This window comes from Alosa alosa, chromosome 7, assembly GCF_017589495.1.
Source record: "Alosa alosa isolate M-15738 ecotype Scorff River chromosome 7, AALO_Geno_1.1, whole genome shotgun sequence".
Taxonomy (NCBI): Eukaryota; Metazoa; Chordata; class Actinopteri; order Clupeiformes; family Clupeidae; genus Alosa; species Alosa alosa.
In genome coordinates, this window is record NC_063195.1 from 36,193,263 (window position 1) to 36,217,440 (window position 24,178).

General features: G+C 39.8%; 2 protein-coding genes across 7 annotated transcripts in view; both read right to left on the reverse strand.

The window, feature by feature from the left end:
• Window positions 1–10,361, reverse strand: part of zgc:158270 (uncharacterized protein LOC791213 homolog) — a 42,657-nt gene extending 32,296 nt beyond the window's left edge. For 4 of the 6 annotated variants that reach the window (XM_048247361.1, XM_048247359.1, XM_048247360.1 and 1 more), the window contains exons 1-2: window positions 10,255–10,353; window positions 3,545–3,828 (exon numbers count right to left, since the gene is read on the reverse strand). In XM_048247361.1, coding sequence (XP_048103318.1) covers window positions 3,545–3,828; window positions 10,255–10,330 — 360 coding nt within the window. In that variant the 5' untranslated portion in view covers window positions 10,331–10,353. Of the gene's footprint in view, window positions 1–3,544; window positions 3,829–8,382; window positions 8,442–10,235 lie in introns of those variants that run through there. The other 2 variants (XM_048247362.1, XM_048247363.1) reach the window with 2 other exon arrangements.
• An 8,973-nt stretch (window positions 10,362–19,334) lies between these two features.
• LOC125297903 (heterogeneous nuclear ribonucleoprotein L-like) overlaps window positions 19,335–24,178 on the reverse strand; it is a 46,111-nt gene continuing 41,267 nt past the window's right edge. The window contains exons 11-13 of the mRNA XM_048248459.1: window positions 23,480–23,537; window positions 21,811–21,909; window positions 19,335–21,195 (exon numbers count right to left, since the gene is read on the reverse strand). Of these exons, the coding sequence (XP_048104416.1) occupies window positions 21,140–21,195; window positions 21,811–21,909; window positions 23,480–23,537 (213 nt within the window). The 3' untranslated portion in view covers window positions 19,335–21,139. The remainder of the gene's footprint in view (window positions 21,196–21,810; window positions 21,910–23,479; window positions 23,538–24,178) is intronic.

Here is a 24,178-nt window from a genome sequence, read left to right on the forward strand (position 1 = left end):
ATAGTGAATTATTGTAGTGATGACTTTTATTTTGAAACAGTTGTTGGAAGAGGAAACAGTTGAACAGGATCTGTCTTAAGAGAGCCAGATTGTATGCTTAAAACCTGAGACAGTAGATAGTTTAAAAGTTGAATGTAGACTTAAGGGGGAAGACATGAAATGTACTGAAGCATTTGAGAACATATTGGATAAACTTGAAAGCGGACTCCATAGATAAGACTTCTTGCAATTGCGCTGTCCATGACCTGGCAGTTCGAAGGCAAGGCATTTTAACATTTAAAGATATGGCAAGCCATCTGCACTGGATAAACTTAAAAGCAGAGGAAAAATTGATTAGGCTACTTGCCATTGTGTGTGTATCCATGAAAGTAATTTTAAAGGAGAATTCCGGTGTGATATTGACCTAAAGTGTGTTGAAACATGATACCAGTGTGAGCATTATGTCTCATAGCCCATCTCGGCTTGTCCCCTGCACTCCAAAATCTGGCGCTAATTAGCCGATGCTACCAACAGCTTTTTCAATGGTGGTGCTTCGGCATCGAGCTAGCCATGCAAATAAATCACTGTTTTACACCATTTACGAGGCTCAGATTTTGGAGTGCAGGGGACAAGCCGAGATGGGCTATGAGACATACGTTCACACTCGGCATCATGTTTCAACACACTTTAGGTCAATATCACACCGGAATTCTCCTTTAACATTTAAAGTTATGGCAAGCCGTCTGCAATTAAAAGTATGCCTAGAAGCAATGAAACTACATATATTGATAATAAACTAAATATATACTTCAATTTCATGTTCAAATTGTATTATCAATCAAAAAAAGCTATTCATGCATTCGACCATTGGTTTGGATATTTTATTGTAAAAACAAGGCACCAGCACCGTTTTAAAAGTGTTGATTTAGCACGATATTTAGGTATCGGATAAAACCCGAACGATACCCAACCCTACTAGCACGCTGCGCAAATTTGTTTAAAACTCTTGCATTCAAGTTGACTGATCATCTCAATACCAATGTTTTCCAAGACTCGAAACTTGACATTTCGGAATTCAACAATGCACTCACATGTGGTGCATTTGTCAAATGCACATCTCTGATGTGTGTGCTATTTGTTTTTGCATTATTTATTTATTGGAAGCACTTACTCACTTTGCATTTTTGCCTTTTGTCTTAGGGAGGTCCACATCCCTACCAAATTTTGTGTGTGGGGGTAAAATTATTTGCTGACCACAAGACTCAATGTCATAAGGGGGCGCTATGGAGTCCCTGGGCCACACCTGGGGAAAAATCTCTGTCCCTGAATAGACACTGTAAGGGATGATATGGGTGCCAAAGTTCATGAGTTTTCACCCATGATAACCATTGATTTTAGCCTACCAACCAGGCATGACACGACAGGTACTTCCTGCGGAAACTCGGGCGAGCAAGTGCTCCACCAGCCATCATGACCACATTCTACCGAGGCACCATTGAGAGCATCCTCTCCAGCTGTATCGCTGTGTGGGTAGCGGAAGCTGCACTGAATACAACAGGAAAGCCCTGCAGCGCATAGTGAACACAGCTGGAAGGATTATTGGTGCTTCACTCCCCTCCCTGAAGGACATTTACACCACCCACCTCACCCACAAGGCGACCAAAATTGTGAGTGATGCAAGTCACAATCTGTTTGATCTACTGCCCTCTGGGAAGAGGTACAGAAGCCTGCGCTCCCGCACCACCAGACTCACCAACAGCTTCATACACCAAGCTGTAAGGATGCTGAACTCTCTCCCTCCTCTCCCCCTCCACCCTCAGCTACATAACATCCTGGACATTGGACCCACAATGGGCCGCCTGCACTACTCTTGCACACTTGCACACTTTACAACTTGTTGTTGTTGTCCTGAAAACACAACACTTCTGCTGCTCTTACATAACTTGCACCACTATGCCACTTTCTTTCTTACTTAGGTCAAACAGAACTACCCAAGCCTTTTATTGGCCTGACTTTGCACTAGTATTTTATTGACTGTCTATGCACAATTTCAACCAAATTTTGCTGCTCTTATTTTTTCATTATTATATGTGCCCTCTTATTTACTTACTTTTTTGTTTACTTGAATGTTATGTTTGTCTGTGGACTTAAATTGGTAAAATATGTCTCGTCTTCACCGTGGGATAGTGAGAAACGTAATTTCGATCTCTTTGTATGTCTGGAACATGTGAAGAAATTGACAATAAAGACTTTGACTTTGACTTTGAGGTTCGATCTGTTTCGGGCTTAATTTCTATCATTTCACGCGTGCTCGGGCTTGCACTTCGCTTTGCGCGGTAGGCTAAATGAGCAGTCAGGTGATTTAGCTGCGAGAAAGATGCAAAAATGGATGCTGAGGAGGTGAAACGGAGGCTGGCCTCTGGCATTTACGTTTTTGTTGCACCGGCAAAGAAAGCAAAGTCTGAGGTGTGGAAAAGTTTTTCACCATGTGCATAATGAGAATAATGAGCCAGTGGGTTAGCCTATGTGAAATCCAAAGGATGCAACTTTCTGCAGAATGACCGGGAATTCGGCATGTTGATCAAAGCTTGTCCACACCTGCCAGTGCCTAGGATCAACCTACAATCATATAATTTGTTACAGCAACAAAACTCAACCCTGCAAAGGGGAAACACATGATTACGGAGAAGTGTGTCAGCTTTCGCTTTGTAAAGACATTAGGCCTTTTCCGTAAATGGCGAGGGGTTTGAAGAGCTGGCACAAGAACTAATTAATGTCGGGGCTGCGTATGGGAGGGTTCCCGCAAACTTCAGAGTGCTGATATGTTATGATGTCGAGCTACAGCTCTGCTTGTGGCAAGTGTGTTCGGTGTTGTGAGTTATGCTACGATCTGAGATGTGTTCCACACGACATGTCAATGTACTATCTTGTTCTGTGTTATAGGGATGCTGTCTCTTTAATGACGCGAACCTTGATTGTTAATATCACGGGTGGCGTCATGTTCGTTTTACATTTTTTTGCATGAATAAATAAACGACACGCCGTTGCGCTGTCAATGTGAGACACTCTCTTCACTTCATTTATTGCAATTTCCACAATGCCATAATAGTCAGAGTCTGGACTAGTCTACTACGCTTAGCTGAGCTCCCCCCGCTTAGCTCTGCCTAAAATTGAATTACTGCAAAAGTCTAAGTAGCCTGTTTATTTATTTATTTTTCTGTTTAACATCCAAAGACAGTCATTGTACTTCTCAAGAGTTAATAACATTACAGTGAGCCTTTTGAGGCGGGAGACCAAAATTAAATAGGCAGTCAATAGTAAAATGACTCGTCGACTAAAAACACCTTGGCCTTAACACCTCTGGTTCGGGCATTGTGACTTCTCAATGGAGCAACTCCAAACTAAATTTTCCGAACTCAAATATAAATGCAAGTGTTCCACATTCAAAATATGTCTAAGTAAAGCTATGTTTGAATCATGGTGATGGTACATTACAAGCATCTTCACAAAGCAGTAAGTCACAGTAAGTTACTGTTGTTTCAGTAAATCACAGTAAGTTACTTACCTGGTTATACATGTACCGGAGCATGAAATCCAAAAGGAAAGACTTGCCCTTACGAAAAGCTCCAGCAACAGACACCACTACAACGTTGAGGTCTCGGATGTTTTCCTGCAGCAAGATCCGCTCCAGGGTAACCTCGTCTAAAACAAACTCATGATCATCCTCGTTGGCCACCACAACCTGGACCGGCTCAGCCATCTTCTGTTCTTCTACAAAGGGCATTGCATCGCCGTCACACAGAACTTTTAGGCCTTTCTGAATGGACATGTCCTGAACTCCATGTACATCTGAAAAAGGAAACAAAAATAATTACAATGTCCTGACTATTTAATTCACTACTCAGGCCTTTAAATCCAAACAGACACCAAAGTAAGTTAATAAGATAAGTAAAAATGAGAACACATTTCCATTTCTAAAAAGATTTGCAGCAGCTGAAAGATAAGTGTATTCCAGGACTATTCATATAGTTAGTAATGGGGGCCAGTTCATGAAACGTATCACAACTGAGAGTCCAGACAAATTCGGCTAGAAATATGAGTGATCACTTTAGCAGCTGTAATACAATTAAATTATTTCCAAGAAACTGCAAAGTGTGCTTGCTCAGGTGTGGTTCACCAACGGGAGCAAGAGAAGGACATGGTCTGCACACTGTATATGGGCTCCAAGAAATACTTTATTTATTCTAAAAAGGGAAAGACCTATTGTTTTGCAGGCATCAGTTCACTCAGTGAAAAGATTTCGAGATCTCTTTTCTAAAACCGCATGTTACCTCTCTACCATCGTTCGTATGTTTTCTAGACCTGTTGATCTCCAAAGATGGTGATACACTGAAAACTGACCTTCCCCTGAATTTTGCATGGGAAAAGTTACCACCCCACTCCCTTAAAACATAGTTTACCTATTAGTCAATTCAATTGAATACGACGCATAGCTCCAATCAAGATTATGCAGTACAGCGCACTGCCGTGTCCGAACGTTTCAGAGAAAGAGACTATGCAGAATACTGGATCCAAAATGATGCAGACAGATTTAAAAATGCGGGTCAGGAAGAATGTCTTAGTAGAAGGAAACACAAAAAAACTTAACAAGTTGATTAAAAGAGCTGGCTCTGTAATTGGAAGTACACTTGAACCCGTAGAGTTAGTTGTTGAAAGAAGGATGTTGCAAAAGCTCCTTAACATTATGGACAACACCTCACATCCACTGAACACTGACTGGTCAGACAACAGTGTTTTCAGCTGGACGTTGCTCCAACTTCGCTGTAACAAGGACCGTTAGAAAATCATTCCTACCCACTGCCATAACTATTTATAACAACTCCCCTTTGTGCCGTGAGTACGGTTGGGTATCCACCACTGGCTAAACGGCAGGGCTCTACACTAACATTTTTTTCCAGGAGCACTTGTGCGGCCAAGTCAAAAAAATTAGGAGCACAGACAAAAATTTGGGCGCATAGTCAGTTCTGTACTTAACTTACACATAATCTAACATTACACTGCAGCTAACAGTTAAACATGCCAGTGCACCAATTGCGAAGATTAAGAATGACTGACAACATTTAGACTACAGGAAACAAGATTTTAAAGATCAGTGGCTACTTTATTTTCAGTCTGTTCTATTTTCCTACATTTTGTTAATGCAAAATAATAGAATACATTGCCATATTTGCATTTAGCCTGTATATCAAGTATCCTGCCAAATGCAGGCTAATTTATTTATTTGTGAATCCATCTGTAGCTAATCCAAATATGCCCATGGTGACCTATCTGACTGTATACTGCCTAATACTACTACTAAAACAGTCCATTTTCTCTTCAACAAAACCCAACATAGTCTAATCAAGGATATATATTTTTTCATACTTTTATTTTTTATTTGAAATATCTGCGTTGATGGGGGCAGTAGGCAAACGTTAGGCCTACTTTCGTTTTGCACTTCAGCTTGTGTTCGGTGTAAGCAAACAAGCATGCGTGGAAGCCTGGAGTTGTCAGTAGCGTTCTAACTTTGAATAAAATGGAAGTATTATGGGAGGCTACTTTTGTGCCTGTTCGCTACAGCTATATTTTGCATATTGCAGCCAATAAGTCAACTGGGCTAAAAGGCATGTTAGGTTACCTTTCCTTCTCTCACTGCATTCTCAGAATCTCATCCTGTTCCTCCTATAGCCGATAAATTCAGTGGATAGAAGAACTAATTTCTTCAATCTTTGCATTTGGCTGGCTAATCTAACTTTCCGCTTTTTCTGCGCGCTCTTGGATTTGATAGAAGCGACTACTAGCGAGTCACAACGCGAAACTGCTAACGTTGATGGAAGGTGTAGTTTTTATGCTGCATTTGCGACTTGATTCTATGGTTTGCACCAGTAATGTTTCTCGATGTTGTGGTGTATTTTGTAGACATGGTTAGAAGTCATTCGCACCAGTGCGCCTAAATATTTTTTTTTGCACTCGCACGCCATCATTTTTACTCGCATGTGCGAGTGTAATGGGCGCACTGTAGAGCCCTGCTAAACGATGCCTGAACCGGTTCTTTTTTTACAACAAAATGGTCTAAAGCATGAATTGCTTTTTTTTATTGATAAGAACATGAACATGAAATTGAACTGTTATATTCCATTTACTATCATTGCTTCTACGCATAATACATTCAAATGTTAAAACAGCTTGCCATGGATGCACACATAAGCTCTAAGGCTGTCACTTTTGTGAAAAAATCCTGTTCGATTCTTGAGACATAATTGTTCATTGAATCGATTGTAAAATCGATTTTTCATGTCTAAAGACGTTTCAATTTTCAACGGCAAATATAGGCCAATCCACGAACAACTAACAGGCATTAGGACGAACATAAAGGGGGGCTTGAATACGCACAAGCCAGCAATATTTCTGATGATTTCTTGGCGTGAAGTTTCGTGCACAATGACAAACAGGAATGCAACATTCTCGAAAAACAATAAGCAGAGTGGACTGCCATAACATCAGTGAAAAACATTACTGCAGGCTTCAACGTGGCTGCGTTTACAATTAGAAATGTCAAACAAATTTCGCCACATTAGAACTCCACGACTGCACAGTTTGCATACCGCTTTGTCCTTCTCCATAGTTTGATATACCCAAACCCCGAAGTGCTTCCATATCGAACTAGATAGTTATTAGAGCCCATCACTCGTCTCTCTCATGTCGCAGAGGTTGATCGCGTTGTCCTCAATTATTTGGCAAAACACCAGCAGCACAGCAGCCGATTGAAACAGCTGTTTCCGGTGCGTAAAATTGGTGGGAATTTTCTTTTAGCTTTCGCGAATGCTTACTGCTTGTTTGTGAGTTTTGTTACATCTAGATTTTTATTTGTTTAATTCGTTTTAAAATGAATAGTGTACATATTTGGTTAAAATCGATTCCCTATTTTAGTTTTGAAACTTGTGTTGTTGGTTGGTCCAATGACAGCCCTAATAAGCTCTGCTTTCAAGTTTAATTGATTTTCGAAGCGTCAAAGTGACAGCCCTAATAAGCTCTGTTTTTCAAGTAAACAGAGAATACAAATTGCCTACATGCAAACGTGGCTCACATAAAAAAAAAAACCTGTGCCGTCATCTCTACACCATTGGTTTTCGCGATGCCACACTATGGCTCACGCCTCGCTTCATTCACACAAACTGATAACGCTTTTACTTGGCACGAAGTTCTGGAAGAACTGTGGCCAGATCTTTTCTCATCCCTTCTCCCCTTAGTCAAACGGTGACCCTGTCGGAGTATTGAAATTGGTTGTGGTCTATTCAGCATTTCTCAAAATATGGGTCTGCAACATGGAGACTGCTGGTCCGCGGAGTCGTGGAGTGAAATTAGGCCCGGTGCTTCATCTGATAATTTGCTGCGCAGTTGATCAAGAAACCGCGGATCGACTAAAAAAAAGAAAACAAACGTTTCTGCTATCGATGTCATTAAACATGGAGCCCTACAATTAAGTGGTGGTATGAGCATTCATTCAATGCGTCGCCTGCGCCGAGAGAAACTGAAACTAATCGATAACGTTGGTATCAAAGCTCCGCTTCAACCTGTTGGAAGGCTATTTATTTATTTAACTTAAACTTAATAGAACGACGTTGTTTTTGGAACTTCCTTAGAAACAGAGCAGAGACTGTATAATACACTGTATAGCATTGAGTATTGTATAGTCAAATTTCAATATAACGTGGCCAAGAGCTATTGTAGCCTTCTTTCTGGGTACATGTAGATGAGCCCTATGACCCAAAAAGTCTGCCATGACCGGGCCTCAGGTCAAAGAAGTTTGAGAAAGGCTGGTCTATATAACCTGCATCAGAATGAGGTTTGCAATGGTGCTGAAGGCACGGGTTGAAGACCCAGTCAGTTACGCCACGATATGCACATTTGTGTAAATTCATTCCTAGTAATCACCATGACCAAAATTGTATTTTTTTTTTTTTTTACTTTGAATCTGAAAAAAAATATTGACCTACCTACCGACCCATTTTTAATTTTTTTGGCTGTTACTGCAAACAAAAAAATATTTTTAAGGATGGCCTTACCCAGTGTAGGCGGCTTGCCATAAGGTATGTTAAATGGCTTGCCATAAAACTGCGAGGTCATGGACAACAGCATTTGCAGGCAACCTAATCTAACGTCAGGGACTCTGCTTTCAAGTTCATTCAAATGCTTCAAGAAATGTCATGTCTTCCCCATAACATGCAATAGTTTTGAGCATGTTACATGCCAGTGTTGAAGTGATTAGGATCCCAGCGCTAGTGGGTATTTTTTAACAGCAACTAGGCTTATGTGCTAACAGGAGCCCCTGTCAGCTGAGGAGCTTAACTAGAGTTAACGTACGGAGATGGTTCCGTGGCCTCTGTCAGCCACAAGATAATCCAACCGCACATTTTTTTCCACCGGTTCCCGAAGGCAATTACAGGTGCGCACATTGCCATCAAAGTCCATCAAACATCGCCAGGTTGCACCACAGACTGTCAAGGAGATCAGTGATGGCTGTGTCCACATCTGGGAGCAAATCCCCCAGGACACCATTCGACGTCTCATTAGGAGCATGACCCAACGTCTTCAAGCATGTGGGGGCCATACGAACTACTGAGTACCACTTTGAAGGCAAAATCGACTAGCCTGTCACGTAACTCCTTGGTCTTCATTAACATTCCCAGTAAAATTCTCAATCTTTTTGGCCTCTGTGTGTCCAGTTACACAGTCTGTCTGTTCTTAGTCTTGGATTTTGCGAAATAAATTTCTAAATAGTCCGGTGCGACTTATTTATGTTTTTTTTTCTTCTTCATGACACATTTTTTGACTGATGCGACTTACACTCCGGAGCGACTTACAGTCCGAAAAATACAGTAACTTTGCACTTGCAGCTAACATTATAGCGTTCACACACTAATCATCCTTGAGACCTTCTTTTTTGATAGGTAGGTTAAACTACATGAAACACTGCAATATAACATCATAGCCAGTTGGTAGGTGTATGGTATTTGGTAGTTGGTAGGAGTTCACTGTATCTTACATACTGTCATTATTCAACTATGGCAAGGTAAGCACAGCATTGCATAGGCCTTAACCCCCTTTTTTTTTAAAGGGTTATAAGATCTTTTTAAAAAGTTTCTGCAACTTTAAGGAAATCTTCCATGCCACTAAACCTCAAAATGTTCAATAGCAGAAAAAAACAAATACCCTTCATTTAGTATGCTTACAACTGGCTTAAAAACACAAAGTCCTTGAAACTCTGCACGTGGCTGTTAACAACACCAGGGATCAAGGTTCAGTGCTCAGAACAGCAATGTGCTAGGTCATAACTCCAAGCTGTAAGCAGTTACAGCCAAAACAAGCTTCATAATTCTACTATTCTTAACTAGGCTAACAGATATTCCTTACAGAAGAATGTCAAGTTTTCTAAAGAAAACACAGTCTACCAGGAAATTCAAAGAATGCCATAGAGGCAGTGGAAATGGCCATTAATCTATTAGAATTTTTTCACAACAGGATTTAAGAACATCTGTTAAATATCTTCAAAAATGTGACGAGTAGGCTAGTTTCTAGCAAATAAAAAATAAAACAAAACAAAAAATAGCAATATCAGCCCAAGGCGGCACATTATGAAGAGCTAACTTTCCAGTTAATTAATAAGTATGCAAAGCAGACATATCACACTAATTCATCCTGAGGACGAGTAACATTCATCTGCGTGGCAAAATCATATATTGCACAAAAAACGTTGCAATAGTCGTGGTCATGACATCAATCAATCGGATGAAGAGCAATTCATTTTCTACTAACGTTAGCGTTACAGATAGCTAACGTTAGATAGCTTTGCCCGACTGAGGAATGCCACTGGTTAGCTATCAACATCACTTAACATTGTAGCCTACTGTACTGTAACCTACTCTGCGAAGAACCGTCAAGATACTGAAGATAATATCCACACATGGAAATTCCCAATAACATGGCATTATGCGCAACATTTGACAAAATACAATATCATAAAATACAAAACCAATTCCAATCTGCTTTACCATCAGCTATAGATATATACCGACCGACCTAGCTAGCCACCACCAAGCAACTCAGCAATCCCCGGAGCATCCAACGGTGAATACCAAAAAGGCATCAGCCCAAACGTTCAGAACCACTTTGAACCTAATTGTATAGACCAGCAGCACCAAGCATTTAATAGTTACCTTACAGTTTAATAGCTACCTTCGTCCAAGACAAGGTTTTTGCAGTTATTATCACAGTAATTCCTGTGCTTCAACCTGCTCTCCTCCTCCGCCATCTTGACCTGTTCAAAACAATGAAGAAAAAAACCAACTGACGTCAACAGCCCCCTCGAGTCCAAGACGTCCAGGACTGTGATTGGCGCCTGACGATTTTTTTGTACAGTCTAGTAGGCTGATTTGTTCAATCTAGATCATATTTCTTACCTGGGGATCTTTTAATCTTAATGGGCCCTGTACAATTACAAGTGAATGAGTGGGCTTTAAAGTATGTCATAGCTTAGGTTTAGGCCTGTAGGCCTACATCAAATGTTTACATTAAATGTTTTTTGTGTGTTTTTTTGCATTATAGACAGGGCAAAACCTACAACGATTTCATTTTTGTATCACAGATAGATAATGAGATAGTCATTTGTATATTTGAGTGTTAGCAGATATGATAGTAGGCCTGCCATGTATGCCTGGTCATAAGTTGGATGTAGGTACTTAGACATGTCTTCTGGCCTCAACATATTCACATTTTATCAAATGGTTGTACATAATAATGTTGCATATCTGAACTTCAGATGTAGTATGCAAATTAAGAAAAATCAAAATGTTTATTGCCAATGAATGAGTTCTTCTTTATAAGTAGGCCTACATCATATCAAAGAGAATATTGATATTATTTCACCAGATTAGTCTAGATTTTGTGAAAATTAATATGCATTTGCATGCAAATGTATCAACTAATTTGCATTCGAAGATCAATTTATGAATTGTGAATTTATGGGAATTCCATCTTTCTTTGTTTAAGAAATCCCAGAAACTTATGAGTCCATTATTGTATTTTGGCAGGATTATGGTGCACATTCATGCATTTACCTTGGCATTATTCCGACAACCATATGCACCTTCACTTCTTTTTGTTCAGTTCCATAATTTTTCGCTAAGATTCTTTATCATATGGCAAAGCTCTGCACAAAATCTTCTTCAGCATATCTTTTCATATCTGAAAGACGGGAAGTCAGTACTCTCTTCATTCCTCCTGATCCAGTCTTTTTACAGTTTTGAGGCAGATGATACCTGGCATTGTCATCCTGGACTTTGAGACATCCTGAAAAATATTCCAGGATGCCAATGTGCCATCCATGACTTTCCATGCTATCCATGACTATTCATCAGGCTGGGTAGGGAGAAAATTGATGAGTTCACTCTCTGGTGTTCTGTTGTTGTTTAAAATGAATAATTTAAAATTAATCTGAAAACACTTCCATGAAGGTCACTTTGTCGACACCAGACTGCATATCTCAATTGAGATTGTGGGTCTTAAAAGATTACATTGACTTACAACTTCCAAGGCATAGCAAGCAGTGAAATTAAAATTAAATTGCTGAAGTGAAAACTGCCCTGTGATCAGACCAATCAAAAAATTGAAATAGACGGCAACAATGATGGAATGGGGATGCATTAGTGCCAGTGGCATTGACAGTTTGCATATCTGGAAAGACACACATAAAACAGAATAATATAACATTCAGAAAACATCTTTTTTAGGGCAGGCCTAGAATATTTCAGGAAAACAGTGCCAAACTGCATTTTTCACATGACAACCGCATGGCACCATAGAGTCCAGGTGCTAAAATTATTAAGTCATTAATAGTGCCCACTGTACAAGCCTGTTATGATCTAGGCTTAGTGCAATTTTTTTTTCCGTAATAGCTTGGCATGGGAACATTCCAGGATGACAATGCCAGGAATGATCTGCCTCAAACTGTGACAATTGAATCAAGGAGAACAAAGAATCATCTTCACTGATAAATTGGCCATCACAGAGTAATTAATCCCTTAAATCTTTCATGTATGTCGAAGAAGATTTTATGCAAAGGGTGGTGTCTCCTGGTATTTTACATAAAAAAGTGAGGTTAAGTTTGTCGAAACAATGGCAAGATAAATGCAAATGTGCACCATAAAAGTAGCGAAAGCCGGCAGGTTTTAAAAATAGGATGATAGGGAAAAACATTAGCCTGACACCGTCATACTCAAATTATAGTGGATGGAATCCACTATCTTGAAATCTCCTGGCTTCTTCTTCTTGTTATAACCTTTTCTTTTTACCTTTTCAAGAATAAATGCAACTCTAACCGCATAACGTACAGACATGTTGAAATAACCGTTCTGAAGGTCTGGAGTGGGGCAAGTTTATTAAAAGTTTATACCTTTTGAGAAATAGGGGATTAAAAATGTTAAAAAGCTAATTTTTCTCGCTGCAGCGGGGCTTGACATCAAACAGCCACATCCAAGTCAGCCATGTTTTTTGTATTACGTCACGCCAGAGAATGTCTAATAAGGGGAGAACTGCCACTCTCGGAAAACTTCCGGTTTCTGAACTGGTTTTTAAGTCATTTGAATATTGTATTCGAAAGGGGAGGCAAAGAAAATACACTTGGTGGAGTATTATATTTTTTAAAGTCACTTAATTGTTCTAAAAAGCCTTTCAATCGTGTCAATGATGTCACTCGCGTGTTATGGGCAACAACGACCCAAACTGTAAGAAATCAAAAGAACATAAGTACTCGTTCATTCAACTTTTGACCTATAACTCATGTTAAAGTTATACAAACTACAATCAAATCTGATATTTGTCAACGACAATCAGGTGAAAGTGACTTTAAAAAATATAATACTCAACCAAGTGTATTGTCTTTGTCTCCCCTTTCGAATACATTATTCAAATTACTTGAAAAAAAATTATATCCCGAGAAAAGTGGATTTTGAGGGGTACAGCTCCATAGACCTCCATTCATTCTGGACTCGCCCGCGAGCGCCCCTAGATGCAGTACCACACCGGAAGAGTTCCGAGAGTGAAGGTTCTCCCCTTATTAGACATTCTCTGGAGGCAGTCAGCATAGACCTCTCCAGAATAAGTCCCGCCTCTGTAACTTCCGTATCCATCCAACTTCCGGTCGTCAAATGTCTATGAGAAATAACATGGCGTTTTGAAAGATCGTACCTGTCAAACTCTGTAGGTGACAAAGTAGAAAAAAGCTGGTGGGCGATTGGCCTACACACTTCTGCCATCTAGTTTCCACTGGATTTTTTGATTGTCGGTGCCGTTTAAGTAGTAAACGATTATTAATGCTAACCGGGAGCTAGTTCGGATGTACGCGGTCGGAGGAGGGCGTTAGATCTTGCTCACAACCAACCATTCACAACCTAATGTGATGGTCATTTTCACGTGTGATTCATGCATGGTTTCAGTGGTCTATACATGTAAATCGTAAACCTTTTCAACTTGACTTAACTTTGGTTTGACTGTGCGAGTTTCTTGGCTTGTTATTGAGATAATTTGAAAAAGAAAGAAATTGCCGACGAAGACACTAAAGACATGACGAGATGAGATTTTTTTCACGAATAACAGATAATGATAAGCAGACTAGGAATCAGAGGCTGAATCGTATTGAGTCGATAGCTTTACCATGACCTTGATCAGACCAGTAACGTTTTCAGAATGTATTAACAACCTATCAAACATGATGATTTCATGCAGGGTTAGTGCCACCTCTGTAGACAGGCTCTGGTGTCACGAACTCCATTTCGGTGAAGACAAACTATGAAACATTGCCGTTGCTATGCAACCTTGACTGGGGGAGTCACGGCGTCTGAAGCGTGCGTTAGCTTAGTACTTCTTACTGATATATTTCTACTTTAACTGCACCGACAATCAAAAAACCCAGTGGAAACTAGATGGCAGAAGTGTGTAGGCCAATCGGCCCACCATTTTTTTCTACTTCGCTACTTACAGATGTTTTACCGGTATGATATTTCGAAACGCCATGTTATTTCCCATAGACAATCGACGCCCGGAAGTTGGATGGATACGGAAGTTACGGAGGCGGGACTTATTCTGGAGAGGTCTATCAAGAGAGAGCCAGGACTCGCGACGAGACTGAGCGGGCTGCTACATTTTACAAACCAGCAACTTACTGCAAAACACGTTCTATTGTGTAATTCAACACGTAAACTGTCAATTCAAACCAGTGCAACAACTCGCAACAGCACCAACGTTTCCATAAGAACGACGTTGTCACACTAGATCTACTCGTTCGTCAGATACAAACTAGCTAGCTGGGTAGCTAGCTAGCAAAGTTAACCATCCAGATGGCAAGAGGCTGGCGGCGGCCCACCGGTTTCGCTGCCGCCGGCGGACCGCTGAGTTTTTGCACATCGGTTCTACCGCGGTCCGCTGGGCTAACAAGCCGCAGCTTTGACAACCTTTTCTTTATTCATTTATATGGCAGACTGTCGGTGGCCTAACGTTACCATCGCGGGTTGTCGACAAGTTGCCTATCTATCGGTGGTCTGATATCTGCTTGCTATCTGGGCAGTAGCCTATATTTGAGATGAGGATATGTCTAGCTTGATCTATCCGGTTACACAATGCATGCTTCTGGTTCACCTGTTGTCAATGGAGAATTCTTGCTGTTAAATTGATTGTCTATGTTAATTCTACTTTTGAGGGCTAAATGAAATGAAATATGGCTGGTTTTCCGTTTGAACACATTGTCATCAATATTTAAAATGACCAATTTTTTGAATGTGCATATATTGTTTCAAAACCAGAAATCAAATGAACGAAAAATGTTGTGAAATGTTGTTTGTGTTTAGCCTACATCATTAGTTTCTATCATCTAATATGAAACAAGATACTATTATTAGCTTCGCTACCAACCAGGCTGTCTTGGTAGTAAAGCGTATGGGGAGTGATGTAGGCAAAGAAAACATGGCTGAGTTGGATGTTGGATGTCAAGCCTCGCCTTCCCGCAGGCTGCAGCGAGGTGTACTTGCATTTTTCCGCGGTATGTACAAAGACTGCGCCTGAAAGCGCACGTCTATTTTGCGCTTAAATACTTCCGCTTTGCAAAAGCAGGTGTTAATCCAAATTGCAGTTCAATGCGTCAATAAGAGAACCTTTCAAAGACAACAGAATCGCTATTTAGAGCACCAGTTTTTGTGGTGAAAGTATTTGTACCAAAAGCAACCTCAACTTTCGTTGGCCTTTCGAATGTCTTACTTTCACTTTCACGTCATTCACTTAAACTTTCCTACTTGCTAGATTTGACTAATCTTCCATAGCCTATGTGCACAAGTAGTTTGAGTAGAACTACTGATCTTCATTATCTCCCTGCTTGTTTACATCTTATCATGTATGGTATTATTTCATGATCGCTAAACGTTTGATTCATTTTAATGTTGTCATCGGTTAAAACTGCGCTTGTGTGTAGGGCTGCCATTCAGTTGTGGACGTTCGTAAATTGCGTTTATGGGCGGAGAAAGGCAGAGAAAGGCGCAGTTTACACTAAGGATTGAACGATTGATAAATATGACGGAAACTTGGGTCTGACAGCGTTCGCAATCTGCGGTGTGTCCATGATGCTGATAACGCTACGTTCGCAAATGTACGTACATCTGGCCCTGAGTGTGATATCTCAAGAATGCCTTGACATACATGCCTGAAATTTGGTATGAGTGTTTGTATGCACTCAAAGATGAAGTGAATTGATGTTGGAGGTCAAAGGTCAAATGTCAAGGTCAAAAACACCTTGAGTGTTATATCTCAAGAACGCCTTGACACACAAGGTTTTTTGGTACAAGGGTTTGTATGAACTCAAAGATTAAGTGGTTCAATGTTTTTTTTCCAGGAATCTCCCCACCAACATTAAGCCAGCAGCTTTCCATCCACTATTGTAATTCCTCTGGCATTACATTTCTAGTTCTAGTTGATGCTCCATTGGGATGTGATTATGGTGCATATTTCAACCGATACAGGGGTTCTTCTTCTCCACAAATGCCGCCTTCTCCTCCACAAATGCCGCCTCCTTCTCCACAAATGCCTTAACATTGATTTCTGGTTATTGCGCTGTCAATATCTCATAGGCTAGTCTACAACAGACGTGGTCGCGAAATCAAAATGTCTACATTTTAGCAAAAGCGTTTTTTGTTAGGAAGAACCAGAAAGAATGAAACACTTTTTAATTAAAAGACTAACGGTTCGAGAGATAGGCTATGCGAATAACAGACACACAGACAGTTGTTCATGTAATTTATAGATAGATGTTGTGAAATGAAGAGATGAAGCAACACAATAGTAAAAATGCACAACTTTTTTGAGATGTGTTGCTAGCATTAAATTCAAAATGAACATATTTTTTTCTTTGAACTATTCTCAATTAAATATAGGATTGACATGATTTGCAAATCATAGCATTCTTTTTTTATTCACATTTTGCAAAGTGTCCCAACTTTTTTGGAATTCGGGTTGTAGGTTGGCCTAATCCTGGGCCTCATCTCCAACGAGAGCCTTCTTGGAGGAGGTGGAGAAGCTGATTGATTACCTTGTGTCAGGCAAACTGTCTCCAACTGACTCAGAAGTAGTGGTGGATTTTATTGTTCGTTCTCATGACACAGTTCGCGTAGTTCAGTTCGCCAAGATGATTCGTTCTGAATCGTTCGTTCGTTCAGTCGCATTTCTGGTACAACGTTCAGCCAGAGCTCGTCTACGCAGTGAATCATGGAATGCAGGTTCTCAGCTCCTCGTTTGTGCAAACGGTCAACACAACACTGTAATTGTAGTAAATGTTGTAAAACTTCATGATTATGTGAACTTGTATGTGTACTTTTAGACAAAGCAGCAGTAGCTAATGTGTTCATTCACCTTGAAATTAAATTGACATATTGAAGGTAAATAGAGTAGACTACAGCTAGATCAGCTAATGTCTTTTTTTAAAATGTGTTAATTCATAAAGGAACAAAGACCCAGTAGGCTATGCCGACAAACATGTTTAAAGGCTTGGCAGAAAGATTATACAGTATTGATGAAAATGTTTCAAGTCCCCATTTTGCCTAGGCTAGAGAGCCATAATCACTCTGCTTTTAACCAAGAACGAGTGACTGACTGAAAGAGAACGACAGACCGAAGTGAAACAGGTGGGGGGTCTTGGCGAACGAACGAACGAACGAACAAGACAGATTGAAGAGACATTTATTAACCTGGCATGATACAGAAAATACAAAGACAGCATGCATTTACCATTAGACAGATATTTAAATGTAAATGCCAATATTGAAATGTAAAAATTGGAATTGTTAATGTAAACCATTATCGTTATTTTTTATCGTATGCTCTCCCACTAGTCTCACTAGCCCATTTGTTAGCCCGGTTGCTATGCTTTCATGCCCCTCATTGGCTAATTCGATGAGGACGTTTTAGAAACAATACAGACAACAGCATACGATTGGTTTGGCTCTCGCCTTAGGAAGCTGGGCCATAGGCATTCACGGCAGCACTAGGTCAGTGTGATTCAGCGATGAACGAAAGAACGAACAAGAACTGGAAAGGCGAATCAGTTCAGGTCGTTCATTTTAAAGACCCTCTACTCAGAAGGAAGCAGCAGCAGATTTACACCCCTCTCTTGATTGACGGAATACAGGTAGAGAAAGTTAGTGGTTTTAAATATCTGGGAGTAAACATCTCTGAGGACCTGACATGGGCTATTCACATCCAAGCTCAGGTTAAAAAGGCCAGACAATGGATGTACCACCTAAGACAACTTTTACACTGGGGCCAGAGAGCATATCACAGTGTGGTACGATAACAGTTATGGCGTGTTTTGTTTGGTCCTTGGTTCAAACATAATGTACGTTGTTTTGGACAAAAGCGTCTGCTAATAATTTTAAATAAACAATATAGCTGCAAGCAGGAATGAGGGGGCCAAGCAGAAGGCCGGAGTAACCATGGCAACGAAATGCTGTTAGCTCAATGCTGCAATCAGACTTATGGCCATAAGCTGTCAAAGCAAGTTTCACGTCTAGCACGGCAAAATGCATTTTTGCTAATTGCAGTGACCCTAGAGGTCAAAGGTCACAAAATTTATTCGGCATTCACCTGATGGGGTCATGAGTCCATGTAACAAGTTTGGTTTTGATGCATGCAACGATTGCTGAGATATGAGCTCACTTCCTGTTTGGCGGCTTCACCACAAATTTCAATTGGATGTGACGGGCGAACGCTTCTATCAATTGTTACAGAAATATATGAAGTGACAAGGCATGGTCTGAAGATGGTCTGTGCCAATTTTGGTGAAGATCAGATGAAATTTGTGACCTATCTTGAAATTGTTGGTGTTTTTTGATCAAATCAAATATGGCGGCCGAATAAATTATATTGATGTGACAAGTTGCCCTCAGTTGACCTAAGGACCTTTCACAGTATTACCAGACACCGCTAGTACAATTTAATTCTAAGCACAGCAGCAGCTACAGGCCAAAAGGCATGTTTGTGAATTACAGGGCCCCCTAGAGGTCAACGGTCACCAAATTTCTTGAGGGTCCTCCTGATGGGGTCATGAGTCAATGTACCAAGTTTGGTTTTGATACATGCAAGGGTTGCTGAGATATGAGCTCACTTCCTGTTTGGCGGCTTCGCCGCAAATTTTGATTGGCTTTTACGGGCGAACGTATACTTCCGAAGACAAAAAGTGATAACTTTTGTGAGGCTTGGTCTGAAGATGATCTGTGTCAAATTTGGTGGGAATCAGAGAAAGTATGTGACCCCTGATACATTTTAAGTGTTTTTGATTAAATCCAAAATGGCGGAAAATCCATCATGGCGGAAAATGACGTCATAGGATGCGTTGAACTCGGCTTGGTCCAAGGATTCCAACAATACCTGACTTTTGAAAATCGGACCAACAGGTCAAAAAGTTACGTGCATGAACGCATCGCCCAACTTTGGCCTGTTGGTGGCGCTAGAGGGTTCGAGTTGCCGACATGAAACTTGGTGACATGAATCATGGGACCGTCCCCAATCAGTGTGCCAAAAACTTTTTACCATACGGTTCTATGGGCTGCCATAGACTCCCATTGCATATAATAATAATAATAGGAAAACGTTGAAACACAATGAGGTCCTCGCAGCTTCGCTGCTTGGCCCCCAATAAACACAAACAAATGCGACATCCTGCGAAATCGCTGACTGCACCTTTAAGAAACAGCGCCATAAAACACATACACAGAAGCAGTTAGTTTGTAAGTTATAGGCCTTTTATTTAACTTTAATTGTTTGCATTGACATTTGTGTTATCATTTAAATATAATGTACTAAGAGTTAAATATTCATCACAATCATAACTAAAACAATTCTGAGGTGCGTTCAAATTCAGCAGTGGTGAACGTTCGTGGTGAATATGTTTTCTCTGAACAGATAAATTTGATTGATTTGGTGTAAACAGTCTATTGTAACGGTAACACTTCGCCCAGATCACGTCCAGGTCTACTCTCTGTTCACGGAGAACGACCTCCTCAAACTGTTTGCGAGTGTTCGCAAACGTTTGGCGAGAACTCAAGGCAAACAGAAAGCTGTTTGCAAACGTTCGCCTATGTTTGCAAATTTGAGCACACCTCTGCTTAGGGCACCAAAATGGCCCGGACCTAAATGAACACAAAACAAAGTTGGTCTTTCATGAAAGAAAATGATAAATTGTGACACATTGTCTTGATGATATATTACAATACAATCTACATTACAGTCTTTACAGATTTCACATCTTTTAATTATGTTCCTCAACAATTCTGATTATCTACAATGATGCAGGCACAAATACACTAAGGTCATTTAGGTTGATCCAACTAGGACATGTCTGACATATAGATTTATTGATTTTTTAGGAAGTACACAGCTTACAAGCAGTGCCAATGACATCATATTGACAACAAAATTACAGAAAAAAAATCTAACAAAAGCCAAGTTGACAGATAGGCCTAAATGAATTAATTTAATCCCATTTCCTCCTGTACCAGGACAATCACTTAATGCAGATGCCAAATGGCATGCTAGAATAAAAGGACATGTTTAGGACATGATATTCAAAGAGAATAATGGATTGTAAAGAGAAATTGTGACACAATACAGACACCTTTAAGGGCCTCCTGTGTCGATGTGTGTTAACACATTCACTAAAATCATGCTAAGCATTTCTTCACACATAAAACGGTATTGATGAAAGATAATCCAAGGAAAAACATACATACAGTACCTCTGAGCATGGTGTTGAGGTGGCGTATGCATCATATTTGTGATTTGCAGTAGGTGACACTAAGAGGAACTAACAGTGATGTAAGGAGGCTAAACAGTCCATATCATTCATTACGGTACGATTTTCTCTGATGTATTTTTTCGGTGGGGCTATTATTATCTTAATTGGACCATCAACATAGCTATCGTGTCAGTTATATGGGAGTGGATCAACCAGTTAACTTGGTTTAAATAATGTTAAAAAAAACAGCTGTTTAATAAAAACAACATGCATCGTAATGCACCGAGAATTCACATCTCTAATATTAGTGCATATTTAACTTTGCACACATGGATAAACCTTCAGGATGCACAACAAGCATCATATATGAAGTATGCATACATACATACAGTTCATACATTGGTGTATGCAGCATCCGTGGAGAGGTTTACCTGAAAGATGTACATGATAATCTGTTCAATCTAAGATGTGTCTCAGCCCATATGAGGATCACTGCAAGAGTGGATGTTAAGGGTGTCAAATTCAGGCTTATCTGACTCACGTTTGTGAAGAGACTTGGGCATTGTGTGCGATAACCAAAAGTGGGAAAGTGTGTACACACAGTAAATTGTTTTCTGTTGTTTAAAAGACTGATAGATTTGGCCATAGGTGTTTGCAACTTCCAATAAAGAAATAGTTATTTTAGTGCTTTGCACTTTGGCTCTTCCTTTGTACATGAGTTCTTTGATCTGCTATTCCATTCTTCTTTCTTAACATGAATACTCCATGGTTTATGTCCCTTTCTAGTTCTTCGGCTTATAGATGAGAAGAAGTGGAGAAACACAGCTTCAAAGTGTAAGGGTTGGATCCATCTAAAACAATAAACAAAGATTAGCAAGCAAAGAGAGTTAACATAGAAATTGGATTACACCAACTTTTTTGGAGTGTAATTACAATAATAGACCATGCCATGTCATGCCAGGCAATGAGGACTAAATACAGTGTGTTAAGGAAAAAAGTTTGGTAAGTCAGCATGAAAGGAATCATAGGCTAAATGTTTCTGGCAAAGCAGATTTTTTCAGTGGCCTTTTATGCCTAGCAGTATATATTAGGAGCTTTTGGATGGATAAGATGTGTTGTGAAAACAAGGGCTTTACATCTAAGATAGAAGACAGTAGTCACATTAGGAGCTTTTGGATGGATAAGATGTGTTGTGAAAACAAGGGCTTTACATCTAAGATAGAAGACAGTAGTCACAACAACCAGAAAAAGAGGAGGAAACCACTCTCCAGGATATTAATGCAAAATTCCTTGCACGACTTTAAGGGACATAACTGGTGTATATTAAAGTAGACTATATCTCTGCTGTGCCTACAAATGCTCATGCTTGTAATTAACTTTTGTCATAACACTGAAAAGTGAATGACTAAACATGATAAGTCCAGGCCCTGAATGAAATGTTGGTTTAAGAGTACTAGCACACTCACTTGGTATCCTGATCTGGTAATGGTTGAGCACTGTTAGCACCTCCACAGCATCTGTCTTGCTGTCAAACTCAAGCAGACCTGATATGGTTTTAGAGCTGGCTGGAGAGAGTAAACAAGCGAATAGTAGAAAAAAACATTATTACCGGTAGGCCAAACAGGCATTAAGTAAACAGGGTGCAGTCTCAGCAACTGAACTGTTTTAACTGCAGTAAAACACACTAAGCTGAGCATTACATACAGTATAGGCCTGTGCACACACACACACACACACTACAAAAGCCTGAATATTACGGAGCCCCTAAGGGGACATCTAAAGTTTAGTTTCATGCGCGCTTTGAAACCTACAGTATTTCGCGCCATTGTGAACATCCTCCTACTAGGGATGTAACGATTACCGGTATAATGGTAAACCGCGATAAAAATGTTGATAACAATTACTGGTTTCTTTTCAAATATCATAATTATCACGGTTGATTACCGCGGTGTGGAAACCGTGTGTTTAATCCTTCCCAGCTTCATCCGAGCCTGCTTTTGACATACAGTAGGCCTGGTACAATGAAACAAAACTGGTACCCTACTGATTCTGTTGTCTAATTGATGGTTTTAACTACGATTCGGATTAGGCTACATCTGATTTTAAAAGGCGGAACATGTTCACCGCAAAATGTGCACTGTATCATGTAGCCACTCTGCGTCTTTTTATGTTCGCATCCACATTAAATCCATTCCACTCACGTTATCAGGAGGAGAATACAGTAGCCTAAAGTTTTATTTCAAACGCTTAATTTGGTCTCACTCATTGGATCCAAATAACAGAAATAGCAAACTCCAAGTTATGGTAGGGTAAGTTAAGCTATAAGCATATAGCCAATTAAACATGATAAAAAAATTTGAACAGGACACTTTTTTAAAAACTATTTCAGCTTGTATAGGCCTATCAGTGCTTATATTGAACACAAAGAAATACCGTGATAATACCGAAAACCGTGATCATTTTGGTCACTATAACCGTGAGGTTAAATTTTCATACCGTTACATCCCTACCTCCTACTGTGCAGTGTATCCCATGCACCAGAACCAGATTACAAGACTTCAAAATTAGTTTTAAATATCGTATGGAAACAATATAATGGTGACAACTTGCAAGCAAATCAGCAATGCCCTTATAATGAAGACCTAGGTTAAAATATAGTACTATAATACCGTAACTCCTGTACTAGTAGTCATTTCTCTAGCTGCCACTGTCTCCAATATGCCCCAGGCTACATCAATATACAGCAGGCTTTCATGTGCTCAGACAAGTTTTGCGTGCTCACACGAAAAGATTTTGCCTAAGTACCTGAAACTTTCATGTGCGCACATGAAAGTTTTGCGTGCGCACATGAAAGTTTCGTGTGAGCACATGAAACTAAACTTTATATATTTTTTTGCTCATGTCCCTTTAGGGGCTCCGTAGAATATACATAATAGCTTTACCTTAAATACAAGATCAACATAATATGATTAAGGATAATCCTAACTACAGAGCAACTCTTGGAATCCCCTCTTTATATGGGTGTAACTGGAAACAAAAAAATGTACAGTATGTAACAGTAGTGTGTTTAATAGTATTAAGTATGTTTATTAAAATAATTCATATTATTATTATTATTAAGAAAATAGAACTTACGTTTGGCATCAAAGACTTTGAACTTGATGAAACCAGGGACACCATGTTCTGAACATAACTAAATAAGAAAGAACTTTTTACATTTACAAATACAAATACATCTACTGTACTGTACTACTGTAGTTGACTCTCTTTATAGATAACTTGAAATATTTTCTTTCTTTAAAGGAACCATATGTAAGATTGTGGCCAAAACTGGTACGGCAATCACTTTCAAAATACTGTAGAGCGGTGTATCCCCTCCCCCCTGACTGGCAGAGCTGGCAACCCGGATGCCGAAACACTACTGACTTCGTGATTAGTAGATAGGAGGGTGGCGCATCAGGCCAAAACACAACATGACAACATGAACATCAGTTGGGGGCTGCAACTTCACTTTTTAAATGACAATATCCTGGCCGGAGTACTGTTGTCAGTGATATAAGTATTTGAAATGCGCATGATTTATTAATGTCTAGTGACATATCAGGGCCATTTTATGATTAAATGAAATACATTTCTTACATACGGTTCCTTTCAGTTTTTGCAACAGTATGTTGTAAGTTATAACTTCTGACATACATAAGAATTCTGACACACATACAAGTCAAATATGTAAATCCAATTAGGGTCTATAGCAAAGTCCTTTTAGGCAAGTCCCTCCACTCGGCGGCCATATTGCAACGCTTTTTGAGTACTCATTGGGCATCCTATTCGGCA